The 14,228-nt window shown below is 34.2% G+C and overlaps 3 protein-coding genes across 5 annotated transcripts in view; all 3 read left to right on the forward strand.

Moving 5' to 3' along the window:
• LOC144564815 (profilin) overlaps positions 1-14,228 on the forward strand; it is a 96,417-nt gene that overhangs the window by 30,013 nt on the left and 52,176 nt on the right. The window lies entirely within an intron of this gene.
• On the forward strand, positions 45-4,873 carry LOC144564810 (RNA-binding (RRM/RBD/RNP motifs) family protein). Of its 3 annotated transcripts, none has more exons than XM_078314409.1 (10): positions 45-380; positions 676-738; positions 828-906; positions 1,001-1,081; positions 1,691-1,778; positions 2,242-2,287; positions 3,013-3,107; positions 3,410-3,479; positions 3,703-3,785; positions 4,553-4,873. In XM_078314409.1, exons 1-10 carry the CDS (start codon positions 126-128, stop codon positions 4,581-4,583), a joined length of 891 nt encoding a protein of 296 aa, XP_078170535.1. In that variant the 5' UTR covers positions 45-125; the 3' UTR covers positions 4,584-4,873. The 3 variants fall into 3 exon arrangements, with proteins under 3 accessions (XP_078170535.1, XP_078170533.1, XP_078170534.1); XM_078314407.1 differs by having other exon boundaries at positions 46-380; positions 3,010-3,107; XM_078314408.1 differs by having other exon boundaries at positions 47-380; positions 1,694-1,778; positions 3,010-3,107.
• Positions 7,266-12,982, forward strand: LOC144564806 (uncharacterized). Its single transcript, XM_078314403.1, has 15 exons — positions 7,266-8,103; positions 8,576-8,631; positions 8,823-8,881; positions 8,973-9,038; positions 9,734-9,817; positions 10,145-10,252; positions 10,464-10,526; positions 10,638-10,718; positions 10,882-10,947; positions 11,186-11,341; positions 11,523-11,600; positions 11,777-11,815; positions 11,962-12,044; positions 12,210-12,282; positions 12,463-12,982. Exons 1-15 carry the CDS (start codon positions 7,400-7,402, stop codon positions 12,637-12,639), a joined length of 1,893 nt encoding a protein of 630 aa, XP_078170529.1. The 5' UTR covers positions 7,266-7,399; the 3' UTR covers positions 12,640-12,982.

Here is a 14,228-nt window from a genome sequence, read left to right on the forward strand (position 1 = left end):
TTGCGTTATTTTATAATAATTTTGGGTATTAATAAAAATTTCGGCGGGGGTAGTGACGTAGTGTCCTACTGGGAGGCAAAGTTAACAATCCAGCATTCCTCCATTCTCTCACCGGATTTCCAGAAATGGCAGCGCCACCGCCTATCTACGCTCACCACTACCCGTACTACGACGACCCATATTACGCAGCCCTCCCAGTTCCCCCTGGAGAATCCCTCGCGGTGCACCACAACCTCGTGGAACGGGACCACGGAAAAATATCCACCCTCTTCGTTGCTGGTTTACCAGATGATGTGAAACCTCGCGAGGTTCACAATCTCTTCTCTCGCCGACCCGGTTTCGAATCCTGCCTTCTTGAATTCACTGGAAAAGGCAATCAGGTAACCCTTTTTTTCTCTCTCTCTATTTTCCCCTCAATTTTACTTTTGTACATTAGCCCCTGAAACTGCACTTATTCACTCAAGCCCTTGATTTCTGTTATGGTTGGTTTTGATTTTGTTCCATTCACAGAATCACCTCCTGGTTTGTACCAAATATTGGTAATGGTTACCTCATGTTTGGATTTGAGCCTACAGTTGAGACATAAATTGCAAAATTGGAGAAATCTAACTTAGTTTAGTGTGGTCTTATCTGTTGCCCTTCTGTGTAAAGCTGTTTTTTAAATTGTTTTTGTAGGCTGTAGCCTTTGTAACTTTCTTTACCCATCAAGATGCAGTGGCAACTATGAGTGCTCTAAATGTGAGTTAATATTTTTTCTCTTTCATTTTTTAGTATAAATGATCAATTTAGGAGTTGTACTATAAAATTTGTTTTTTTATTTATTCAAGGGAACCGTCTTTGATCCTGATACTGGTGATACTTTGTTTATCGAGTTAGCTAGATCAAACTCACGCAGAAGCACTCGAGGTGCAGCTATTTTTTCCCAATTTATTGGAATTTTCATGCTTACACAACAATTTACTATCAGATACTAATTGGATTTGCTTGCTTGTCCATGTAGAATGTGGACCCTACCGAATAATAGATAAACGAAACAGAGCAAAAGATAAAGAATCTCTTGATGAGGCACATACACAATATGGTACGCATTTAAATCCAGCACTTATATTTGTTTCTGCCAAAAGCAGAACAACACAGTATACTATGTCTGTTCCTTGTCTGAATGTACTCTTATGCATAAGAACCTTAAGAAAAATTGGATTTGCATGTATAGCCCTATAAGGCATGAACTTTGTTGCACCCTTTGTACATTATTGTTGCTTTTTGTTCCTATTGGGCCTATTGATTTTCTAGTTTTTTTTTTTGTACAGTTTGTATTAAATAAAGAAAAAGGTCTTGCATATTCAATAATATACAGTGTAATTACCCAAAAAAAAAAGAAAAAGAAAAGCTAAACTAATTAAGAGAAAAACCGAGTTCATCAAGTTCCAGAGTGATTGACCTTCGTGTGTGCTGCACATATGGCATCTTGGTGGTATAGAGCCCCAATTATTTTATTTTATAGTTTATTGTATGGCATAGATTGGTAAATCAAACTCCAGAGCTGCACGTGCAAATGCTGACCTATATTCAAAGGTTATAGGTTATAGACAGAGAAGTCCATTGGACCTGAGAAAAGTTAATAAAGAGTTCTAGTTTTTTTTTCAATAAGATAATCAAAACTGTACATTGCATTTTTTTTTTCAAATAGGAGATGATCATGGATTGGATGAACAAACCGAGAATAGAAGTGAAGGCGAATATCCTGATAGAACTTTTGGATCTTCCACTGACCAGAGGTAGAACAATACTCTAATATTACTGTTTGTTATTACTATTTGCGCTATATTCGCATGCATCTCGGTAATCCTCTAAATGAAATGTATTCTCCTTCAAATTTGTGAACTATCTTTGTATACAGGGGAAATGTCATGCATGTTTCTACAAATTTGTGAACTATCTTTGTATACACCTGCAATACTGAAACTTTGCCTCTTTTCACTGTATATATATCTATCAAAGAAAAGAGGGATAATATGGGTATCTGTTAAGTATGTAGGGGAGGTGAATAGGTCATTTCTACTTTTTTTTTTAAAGGCATATCGACATTTCTTGCTATTCCAGCATATATGATGCTTTGATGTTTTTTGTGCACATGAATTAATTTGTTATTGTTTCTTTCCTTACAAATTATATATTATTATGTAACAGTTTTTTAATGTTCCTTCATTCTCTTTTTGTTGTAATTTTGTGTCCGTATAGTGTCGAAATGGAGTCTAGAAAGAGAAAAGGTCAGCCTTCCTCTGATGTAAGTCATCATCTGTATATTACTATTTTTTCCTGCAAAGAAGTTTAAGATGATTGTTTGTATATCACCACCCCTACCACACACAAGACACAGTTGTCACCTGTGTAAAATTCTTTGTCATTACAAGCAAATATTGTAAGGAGTATTTCTTTACCCCTACTCTTGCAATACAACAAAAGTTGCTCAGGGTTTCGGTATGCTACCCATTTTCACCTAATAGGAGTCTCTATATTAAGAGAAAATTACAAGAGTTCTCAAGGTACAAGGATTTTGTACGCTAGTAACGCTACCTTTCAACATTGGGATCACATCGGTTATCCATATAATTAGGCACATAGTATTAACCTCGAATAAATCAATACAGTGGGAAATTTTATCACAAAAACGAAAAAAATATTTAATGCATGTGGCAGCACCAAGTATGTTTCATAAATTATTGCTACAGCCTAATATATCGCAAATAAAAATGTTCATGGCTAACTGAAAAGGAACTCTTGAAATTTAGGCAGCATAACATTAAAAAATTGGTGATATATACAACTAATTCTCTTCATTGTCCTTTCTACAACATTACAAAATTGGTGATATATACAACTAATTCTCATTGTCTTTCTGTTTTGATAATTGAGTTCTTTTAATTATTTTGCTTCGTTGTATTCTCCTCCATTCCAATTTGCAATGAGGTCCCCAGATCTCTATATATTTCTAATTTTGTCTTTTAGGAGAAAGTAGAGGGGGAAAGACAGCCTTGTACGACACTTTTTATAGCCAACTTAGGGCCGGCTTGCTCTAAGGAAGAGTTAAATGAAGTATTGTCGAAGTAAGTCTTCATTTGTCAGATCTACCACTTCGTTTTGTTATATTTCACTGGAGAACTTTCATGTTATACCTCAAAAATCTATGAATACTGAATTAATTCGTGCAAATTTTATAAATCTCTTTCTTCATCCGATTCAGAAGAAGAAGATAGATAGCTGTAATAACTCTAAAGGGTATATGGAACCCATGTGATGCAGAAGCATATATGATATTCCTCATTTTAAATGCTAATAATTGTCTGGGTGGCAGCCATCTTACATGACATGATCAAGTATCAGAGGTTTTATCTTATTTTCTCTTTAGGTACCCAGGATTGCAAACCCTAAAGCTCCTGAGAAAAGGTGGTATGCCAGTGGCATTTGCTGACTTTCAAGTATGTAATTTTGATTAGATAGTTTCTTATGCTATTTCTTTTATGATTGTGAAAAAGAAAAAAACAAATGACAAATGGTAGCACTATGCCAGTACATACATGCCCTTCCAAGTTTCACAGAACTTCTAAATAACACCAAACATTCCACAAGATGCTAAAATTCTCACTCATTGGGGTTTAATGAGAGATCAATTAAGATTTATTTAAATAAATTTGTATGTAGGATATTGAATCATCAACAGAAGCATTAAATGGGCTTCAAGACACCTATCTGTCTTCATCAGATCGCGGTGCCATGCATGTAGAGTATCCTTAAAATATGAATTTTCTTTTCTGAAATATAAAATTTCAAACTTTAAATCATGGAAATTTTTGCAAGTAGAAATAGGAATTCCACTTTTATCAACTAAACTGATAGCAGTTGCTGCAGTTACTTTAACAGAACTAATCTTATCATAAACCAATGTTGTCCTTAGCGTGATAAAACAATCTAATTTACTTCCCAGATAAGGACTTGGTTTTCTTCATAGGTACTTGCATCCAAATTGTTTAATCTATTAAAATATTGTGCTTCTTAAGAATTTAACAAGGCCAGTATAATACAATTTTGTGTTTATAATCTTTTTGAAGCGTGACAACAACAACCAAGCCTTTAGTCCCAAACAAGTTGGGGTAGGTTAGAAATGAAATCCAATCACAATTATAAAATAAAGATAAGTAGTAATAATGTAGTAATGAAAATAAAAATGACAAAATAATAAAAATAAAAGTGAAAGTGAAAGTGAAAGTGATAGTGATAGTGATAGTGATAGTTAATAATACTAATACTAATATTAACTATATTTTACCTAAACTATCAATCGTGACGATTTTTTTTTTTTTCAAACTCAGCATAAATTGAAAATTTCTTCTTGTCTGGTATTTATTTAGAAATTTCGATTTGCATGCCCATGATCAGCTTTTATAGTTCTTGGTTCGACATAATGATTATTGTACTGAACAGTACAGTATCAATTTGTATGAACAACCTGTGTTTTGAGTGTCATGATTATTTCCTTGACTCAAATTTAAAGATATGCCAGATCGAAGATGAGAAGATCTTGAGAGCAGCTGAGACGAGCTGTATAAATGTGTTAGCTCTATTAACAAGGTTTTAGGTCAATCTTTTACTTTGCTCTTATTTGATAGGATAATGTGTTAGGTTTTCTACTTATGTGTGTCATCATGCCGGATCAACAAGTTAGAAAAAAAAAATGGCACTGTATAACATATCTTTTGTAAACATATGAGTTAAAGCAAGACGAGAAACTAGCTAAGAATACTGATGCCTAGACAGATCTCTGTGTCAATATAAACTCCAGATCCTTTTGATTCAATACATTGTTGCATTATTTATTGCAGAGCATTTAATCTACTACTGTAATAGATAAACTTGTGTATAAATAAAAGATGGAGATAGGCTTTTATTCACAGCATAAGCAGATAAGCTTAATCTTTTTGGTACAGGTATTCTGAATTTGTGTCTTGATTTAAAGAAATTGAAGTTCCGTAGGTAACCGGGAATTCATAATTGAGGGAATTTATCATTTTGATGTGCCACGGTGCTAGGCTGCCCAGACCCAAAACTACTGTTAATTATGTCATAATGTATTTAAGTAGTTTAAACCAGTGGGTCCCATCAACTCCCATGTAAATACGAATATTAGTTTATGGATGGTTGCATACAGATATTATCAATGCAACTACACATGAAATTAATTATACAAAAAAACATTTTTTGTTTTTAATATGAATGATATATGGATATTATAATCATGCGAACATGTACGGAACCAACAAGTGTTGTAAATAACGTATGCAGTCGTTGGACGGATAAGATACCATCAAGCAATTAATCAAGAATAATTGATCATAATTGACCGATTTATCGGAAAAAACCATAATAATTTGATCACCGCCAATGACTAATCGGCTGATTAATTAGCCTAAACGGATGTTTCTTACAACACTGTTGTAAAAAAATAATTTATCTGTTCCGTTAGCAATTGTAGCCAATAAATCCAAACCTTGTACAGTAGTCTATTTTTGTAGACTATACTCGCAGTTATAGTAACAAGGTTCGCATTTTATTCGCGAATAAAATATTTTTATGAAGTTTCTGCATTTAACAGCAAACTATTCGGTTGACCGAACTTTTGATCGGATAAAACGCAAATTTTACGAATAAAATGCGAATTTTACAAATTATTCACGTTTTTAACGAATTATTTGCGATATTTAAGCATTTTTTTTTGGGCAACTGCCCAGTACCCAAGGCCGCGAGCCGAGTCTTTGTGATGACTCATTGACCCCGTCCAAGAGTACAACCCTCTCATGCCCCTTAATATATAAGAACTAAGAGGGTGTTCGACAAGGTTAGTAGGATTGAGTTTTAAGCTCCGTTAAGGAAGAGGTATTCAGCAACAAAAAGTTAAGAAAGTAGATGCTTAGCTTTCTTAAGGAGGCTTATGCGCTTAAGTCATGTAGAATGACTCCTTGAAAGTTTGGACAAGCTTAAAAATATGAGCAAAATGAAGCTTAAAAAAGTGAATTTAAGCTTTACAAAGAAGTAAGTGTTTGACAAGGTTAAGACTTCTTAGTCTCTTAAGAAACTCTAAGGAGGTCCAAGGAGAGTGTGCCGAGCACTATCTAAGAGCTCTAGCGCTTTTCGTCTTGGTTGTGGCATGTGGGACTAGGCAGAAGCAAAAAGCAATATAAAGTATGCATTCGAATCTATTGCTCTCAGCATTTTTTTTTTTTGTAAGGCTTGTTTATATTAATGACTTAATCTCATATAAAAGGAGGTTCAAAATTTAAAACTTTTCTGTCATACAAATCATATGGTTTAAATTCCAGATAAAACAATTTGTTAATTGATTAAGAAAATGAATAATCCACTAATCCATATATATTCAATGGTTACTACTTTTATAGTGATGTGGAACATCTCATCAAATGTCTTAAATTGTCTTTTTTATTTTTTGAAATTAAGATTTTTGATCTGAACACAATAATTTTAAATTATTTTCAAATTATATCCAAATTATACTCGAATTACGAATTTTTGATCTTGCCAAACCGAATCCAAATAATTCATTTGTCACTGTGCTCGCAGTCGCAACCATAGTGACAAATGAATTATTCGGGTTCGGTTCGGCGAGATCAAAAATTTGTGATTCGGGAATAATTCGGGTATAATTCGGAAATAATTTGGATATAATTCGGGAATGATTCAGAATTATCCGGATCAGAAATCTCAGTCCTACAAGGGAGCAAAAAAACAAAAATAATTGTTCTTGGAAAAATTCAGAAAAAAATCGTGAATAATTCATAAAATTCGTAAAAAGTTCGTAAAATTCGGGAATTATTCGGATTTAATTCGGTCAAAGTTCGGCCAACCGAATAATTCGACGTTCAGTTCGGCATCACTCCAAAAGAGAATTAAACGGATATAATTCAAGTATCTTGTCACTGTGGTCGCGACTTGGTGTACAAAAAAATTTAAAAAACTTGCAACAGAAGATCCGACACATAAAGGGAAAGGGCTCTCGCCTCTCGAGCTCCTCGGCCGTTCCTCGGACTCGGAGCCTGCGATCGACATTTCCCGCCTCTTCGATCATACCCTAATCCTATTTTCCAAAAACTCTCTTACACCAGGTCTATTACAGGTCAGGAGCACATTATTAACCCACCCTCTCTGATAATGGGTCCAACATAAATCCATTACTCGGTGGTCCATCTCACAGTTCCCACCTCTCTCTCCCTCTCTCTCCCTCCCTTCTTTCCTCCGTTCTTAGTTCTCACTGTCACTGAAGCCACCATTTCCCTACAGTGCTTCCCTGCCTCCTAAAACCCTAGTAGCGCTATTTCCAAATTTTAATATGCAATCATCCTTCCGTTGCATCTTTCATCTCCGTTCGCTATCTCTCCGTCGCCACCTCCTTGCTTACACGCAAACCGTTAAAATTCCAATATACCGATCATGTCCACCTAGGGCTTCCTTCAACTTTTCTACTGGTATTAACCCCCGCTTTACTTCCTTCGACAAATCAGACGAAGAAGAGGAAGGAACTAGTCGGGAACGCAGCGTCTCTACCTACTATGACCCTGTTCAAGACAGAGTAGTCACAAATGATCGACGAATGGACGAATTATACGGCTCAATTAGTCAAGTAGGTACTTCCAATCGAGAAATTGAAGGAGAAGAGGAGGAAGGAAGGAAATTGGGTCCAACAATTTGGGAGAGGTCAAGTAAACAGAATGGAAAAGAAGAAAAAACTGGAAGCTCCAAGATTTATTCTGATATATCAAGGAAAAAGGGAAAAAACAATAAGGTTAAGATCGCTTATGGATGTGACAATTGTGGTAGTGAATTTTCTCAGTGGTGGGGTCGGTGTCCCAAGTGTAGTGTCGGGTCAGTAAGCGAGCGTGAGCATGACATGTTAAAGGTGAACCCTAAGAGAGGTGCTGAGGTGTCAGAAGCAGCTGTACGAACATGGCTCCGTCAAAAGCCCGGTTCTGTGATACCAAAAACACTGGCTGATGTTAATATGGGAAGAGAACAGTCTGACTGGCGGATACAACTGTGAGTTTATTTTAGAGTGAGGCTATCGTATTATGCATAGCACAGATCGGTCCATACTACTTATTTGTATCTTTGTTTTCAAAGTTTTCAAAGATCAAACAGTCGATCAGAACCCGCACGACATGATTTTCATCTGAAAATGTACTCGGTGACTAAATTTTTTACTATTTTTTAGATAGGTAGAAAATCACTAAATTTGAATAATCAAGAAACTTTAGATTAAGTGATTTTCGAACTATCTAAAAAGATAGTAAAAGAATTCTGAAAAATATAAAATTTGGTATCCGAGTACATTTTCATATAAGAGATCGTGTTGAATTTCAACTTTGAAAACGGAGATATTGATCCATAGTACGGACTGGTGTGCACTATGCATAGTACTGTAGCCTCACTCGTTATATTTTATCATTATTATGATGTTTGCCCATCTGTAGGATCAAGTTTCTTATAAAAATTCACTTACAAACTGCAGCTCTGGCCTGTTTGGAATGGAGGTATCAAGAGTGCTTGGAGGAGGCATTGTACCTGGTATGCAGGCTTGTGATGACGTGTGATTTATTTGATTGTTGTGATGTATTGCTGTCATTGTCAAGAAAAACAAACAAAATCAAGTTTTATACAAAGAGGGTTGAACCATTCTAACATAAATAGTTAATATTATTTTGAAATTGAGAATTATTAGCTTTTTATTCCATGTAATTGGCTTTGTTTTTATATAGGATCATTGGTTTTAGTAGGAGGAGATCCAGGTGTTGGCAAAAGCACACTTTTGTTGCAGGTTTGTATCATATTCTGTCAAATGTAAATTATTTTGTATTAAATCCATATGTTTTTATTATTAATTAGTGCTATTTTTTGGATATTTGAAGATTTCCGCTAATGTAGCTGAAGGATCAGATTCTGGTGAGCCAATTGTATATGTTTCCGGTGAAGAGGTTTGTCATATCCATTGTTAGAATTGTTTGTTATTATCAACCCTTTGTTTGTCATCAAACACTCAGTCCTTTTTTCATGAATAAAATGTCGATCGTCAAAAAAGCAACAAGTAAATGAAGGCAACAAATAAAATGTCGATCATGGAACTTGTCTGATTGTGTTTGTATGTCATAATTAGTGTATTTTTGCCTTGAAAGTCAATTAATATGCTTATGTGTTGAAAAAAATATAATGTCTGATATTGACCTTATATTATTTAAATTGATTCTTCAAGTGAGTACTGCTCTAGAATTATTCATTTCTCAAACAAATTGGCCAAATATGTTGATTTTGCACGAAATATTCCCAAAGTGGTAGTAATGTTGAATCAAGGATACCATGGACGTGGTAATGATAGGTATGGCTCTCTTTTGGAGTAAACAACTCATGTTGATCTTTTGCAGTTGCTTATAAAGTAGATGGTGCTTTCTTGCAACACTCAAGTTTAATTCCATAGGACTTTGCTTTTTTTATTGCCAATATGTCTTCGCAAACTAATTAATATACAGTCCACCAGCTATCCATTGCTTTCTGAGAATATCAATTATGTTTGTTTTAGCTTACTTTATTTTTAGGGTTTCTTTTCCAACTTAAACACTGTATGTTCTTTACTTCTTTCAACTGCAATTGTAAAACACTTGTTCTGAATGAACAGAGCATTGAACAAATTGCAAACAGAGCTGATCGGATGCATATTACTACAGACAATCTATATCTATACTCTAGCACAGACATTGAGGTACATATCCTTATGTCCTTATTTCATTTTCTTAGTCGAGCTTTTTAGGTTTGTTGAAGAATGTAATGGTTAGTTAAATTGAAAAGCCTCAAATAAATAAACAAAGTCAAGAACCAAGTTTGATAGCTAGTCAAATGAACAGTTAATGCCATGATACACCCTGATACTTATGCTAAAAGACCAACACTGTTAGTATCATATACTTAACTTCTATTAAGGTACAAATTTCATGAACTATCATATATAACTATGAGAAAAAGACTCTTATACACATTGTTGACAGTCCTTCTGCAAGAACATTCAAACCATTGATAATTTCATTTTCAGGATATATTTGAGAAGATCCAACCACTAAAACCAAAAGCTCTTATCATTGATTCAATACAGACTGTTTATTTGAGAGAAGTTACCGGTAGTGCTGGCAATGTCTCTCAGGTGTTTACTAAATCAACAGCATTTGTCTTTTTTCTTTATTTTTGGATTCTTTTGATTATTACTATCATTAATTTTGTTGAAGAAGAATCTAAGTTGAAACAAATATGAATATCTGCAAACAACTTGAGAACCTTTTACAAAACACAAAACGTTGAAGAAAAATAGCAAGTACAATTGCTTCACTGTTGATAATAGATTTTTTTACCTGAAGGTGAGGGAGTGTACTTCAGCCTTACTTAGATTTGCAAAGGACACAAATATCCCCGTCTTTTTGGTAAGTTTATTTTATTATTTTTTGTAATTCATGATTTCCATTTTGATATTTTACAAGAATATTGTTTCTGTAGTTGATGGAATGGTGACATGATTTGAATGCCTATTTCAGATTGGTCACGTCACGAAGTCTGGTGACATTGCCGGTCCCCGCCTTTTGGAGCATATAGTTGATGTTGTTCTGTACATGGAGGTGTCTTGCCTCTCTCTCTACTGTACAGTATACACAAACCAAAAACTGTTTTAGTGACAGTTAGAAAGAGAAAAGTAGCAGATAGGCATACATGAACAAAAAAAAATTCATATCTTCTCATTGAATATTTCATTAATTAAATAGGAATATATAATCTGTGTAGGGAGAGAGGTACTCGTCCTTTAGATTACTACGATCTGTGAAGAATCGGTTCGGTTCGACTGATGAGGTAAATTTATCCATTCTGTATTTGTTTACCTCTTTATCATATCACATATTAGAATGCTTTGTTTTAGTTTTATGATTACAATTGCAGACTTGGCTGGTGTAATCTTAACAAGTTGGTAGAAAGTCTTTTTCTTGCATCAATTTGTGTTTAGTCTATCTTTTTTGCTGGTTTATTGACATGCTGTTTACTTGTTTTATTTTTATTTCTATTTTTTACTGCAATGTTGGTTGAAATTCAGCTGGGAGTGTTAGAGATGTCAGGTATGGGGCTTCAGGCAGTTACAAACCCTAGTGAGATGTTCTTAACAGATCATAACACAGAATCAGACATACTAGCTGGCCTTGCTATAGGTGTCATGGTTGAAGGGTCCCGTGCCTTTGTTATAGAAGTGCAGGTACTTTGTTGTCATAATTTTCCATATTTGAATTTTTTTTTGCAAATCCATACTCCTTGTCAATGCAAAGATGTCGAGGTGCATTAAGATTTCCTTATCTTTCTTTCTTTGACCTACTCCTATCATTTGTTATTTCCCCAGTAGTGGAAATAATTTTCCTTCATATGTTATTTTCATGAAGGCATTATGTGTACCTAGTAAATCTGCTGGAAGGCATATTAATGGAGTACAAGTGAGCAGGGCTGACCTCATAATTGCGGTAGGTATTAGAATTTCTCCAGTATCCCCCCCCCCCCCCTCCTCCCTTCCAGACATGTGCACAGGGGTAGAGGTGTAAGAAAATGTTAAAATAATTATGTGTGTTCTTGTATTATGAAGTTGCAACAGTATACAGTATAAAGCTGACAAATACTTTTTTTTCCTGATGCTGTAAAGGTACTTGTGAAACAAGCAGGTATGAAGCTGCAGGACAATGTAAGAGAAACCACACTTGGTTTAGTTTCTTCGTTGTCTTTGAATCTAATGACTTGCATTTTATTGAAACCTATTTGATTAGTTGGCCTTTATAATGTATACACCTGTTTAGCATTCCATTATATATATTTTTTCTTATTTCGTAGACAATATTTCTGAATGTGGTTAGCGGGATTAGTTTGTCAGAGCCAGCAGGTGACTTGGCAGTGGCAGCTGCCATTTCTAGCAGGTTTTGCTCGTTCCATTTTTTGGTTTACTTTCCTATTATTTGTTATTGTTGTTGTGTGTGTTCTCCTTGTTTCAAGTCTGAAAATTATTTTTTTATTATTTTATTTTTTCTGGTGATGAATCAAAAATTCTGTTCTCAAACTTAATAATTTGACCATAATTTCAGCTTCTTGGAATGTCCCCTTCCTAATGATATTGCATTTATTGGAGAGATTGGCCTTGGTGGTGAGCTTCGGATGGTAAGTTTGCTACAATCCCTACCTGCATGCACATGTATGTGAACACTTGAAACAAATGTCAACTGTGTCACCAAACGGTCCTTTTCGAGCTACTCTGATGACAACTGGTTTGGAGAAGTGTATGACAATTAATAAAGCCACTAAATTTTATTAATTGTCATTTCTCTCTCTTCTGTCAAGGTGCCAAAAATGGATAAACGGGTAATGGCGGTGGCCCAACTAGGGTACAAGAGATGTGTTGTGCCAAAATCAGCTGAGAAATCGATGAACACTCTTGGCATAGAGATGACAATTTTGGGATGCAAGAACCTGAAAGACATGATTTACACCGTCTTCAATCAGAATCTGGAGATCTAAGGCTCATAAACTGACATTTTTTGTGCGATACTCCCCCCCCCCCTCCAAAAAAAAAAAAATGAAAGAAAAGGGGATCTCTGGAGATCTAATTAGCTTGTCTAACTTCTGGTTTGGCCATTTGTAATGTACATGGCTCCTCTAGGCTCGAGGTACTTTATGGTGTTAGTATGTTTCCATCTAGGATCAATGTGTATACTCAATGTTTTTCATTTCTTTTTTCTTGTAAATCAATATGTTGGCAATTGAAAATTTTTGGTTTGCCCTAAAAGAATGTACTGTTTTTCCTTTTTTATGGAAGTACTTGGGCCTCAACATTTTCTTAAATTATAATTGGAGTTTCACATATGTTATTTTATTGAAGCAAAGTGATGAACTGATGATTGAATAACTCGCAACATTTCATCTTACATTGTTACAGTATCTCATCTAAAATAGTAAATTTGAATTTATTTGCCACATCATATTTTTTTTAATTTTCTTCAGATTAATTTTAGAATGCTGCCATCTTTGTAATCACAATTTTGTTGACGTGGCAAAAGAAATAATTTTCAGAATTAATATAGAATAATATTATATAATTGCTGGAATGAAGAATTGAAGATGCTCATATTATGTCCAAAGCAATTGCAAAAACTTGCACTAGTGCTTCACTTTGCTGTAATTGAAATTGTAAGCGGCGTATCAGTAAATGCAGAAGATGATAACTACTCGTCTGTGTATTAAACACATTGATAGTCACTTTGCTTTGAAATTTAGAATTAATTGAGCCGTCTATTTTATGTCTTTTGTTTAGCTCTGGGCTGAGCCTGTTCTGATTTTAAATATGATAAGACATCTAACGTAGAGGTTATATAAAATAGCCCGAAATTTGTATTAATATCCAAAATATTTAATTAATTTCAAATTATACCCACATTTTTATGGGATTTCCAGAAATGACCAAATCGCCCCAAATATTGCTGGTTTTAAATCACCATTCTGGCCAAAATTTCACCGATTAAAAAACAGAAAATCCACTTTTTCCACCGGCCAAAATTTCACCGATTAACAAAAATCTACTTTTTTTTAACAAAACAGAAAAAAATTTAATTTTTTTTTGTATTGAAAGATTAGAGATGTTTAATATATTTCTTTGAAGAGTAAGGCTTGGATGCTATGGATAGCATAAGGTCATCCGTGTTACAGCCTCAAAAATCTATCATATAAACTTCAAACTTCGATTTAAGTAGCTCATTAAATTGGTTATATAATGAACTTGTAGAATACTAATTTTTACTATTTTTTATGTTTTATGAAATATGACAAAAAATGGCATTGGCAATTTTCTTTTATTTTTAAGTCATTTTTTATAATCTTTCATAAATCATAAAAAATAGTAAAAAAAATTCAAAAATAGTAAAAATTTGTATTCTACAAGTTCATTATATAATCAATATGTTGAGCTACTTAGATTGAAGTGTAAAGTTTTTTCGATAGGTTTTTTGAGACCGTAGCATGGATAGTCTTATTCTATCCGTAACACACCCAAGCCTTACTCTTCTTCGAAAATAGATGTAATACAATATAATTGAATTTATTAGAATGACTGC

The sequence above is a fragment of the Carex rostrata genome, chromosome 13, assembly GCF_964058835.1.
Source record: "Carex rostrata chromosome 13, lpCarRost1.2, whole genome shotgun sequence".
NCBI classification, from domain to species: Eukaryota; Viridiplantae; Streptophyta; class Magnoliopsida; order Poales; family Cyperaceae; genus Carex; species Carex rostrata.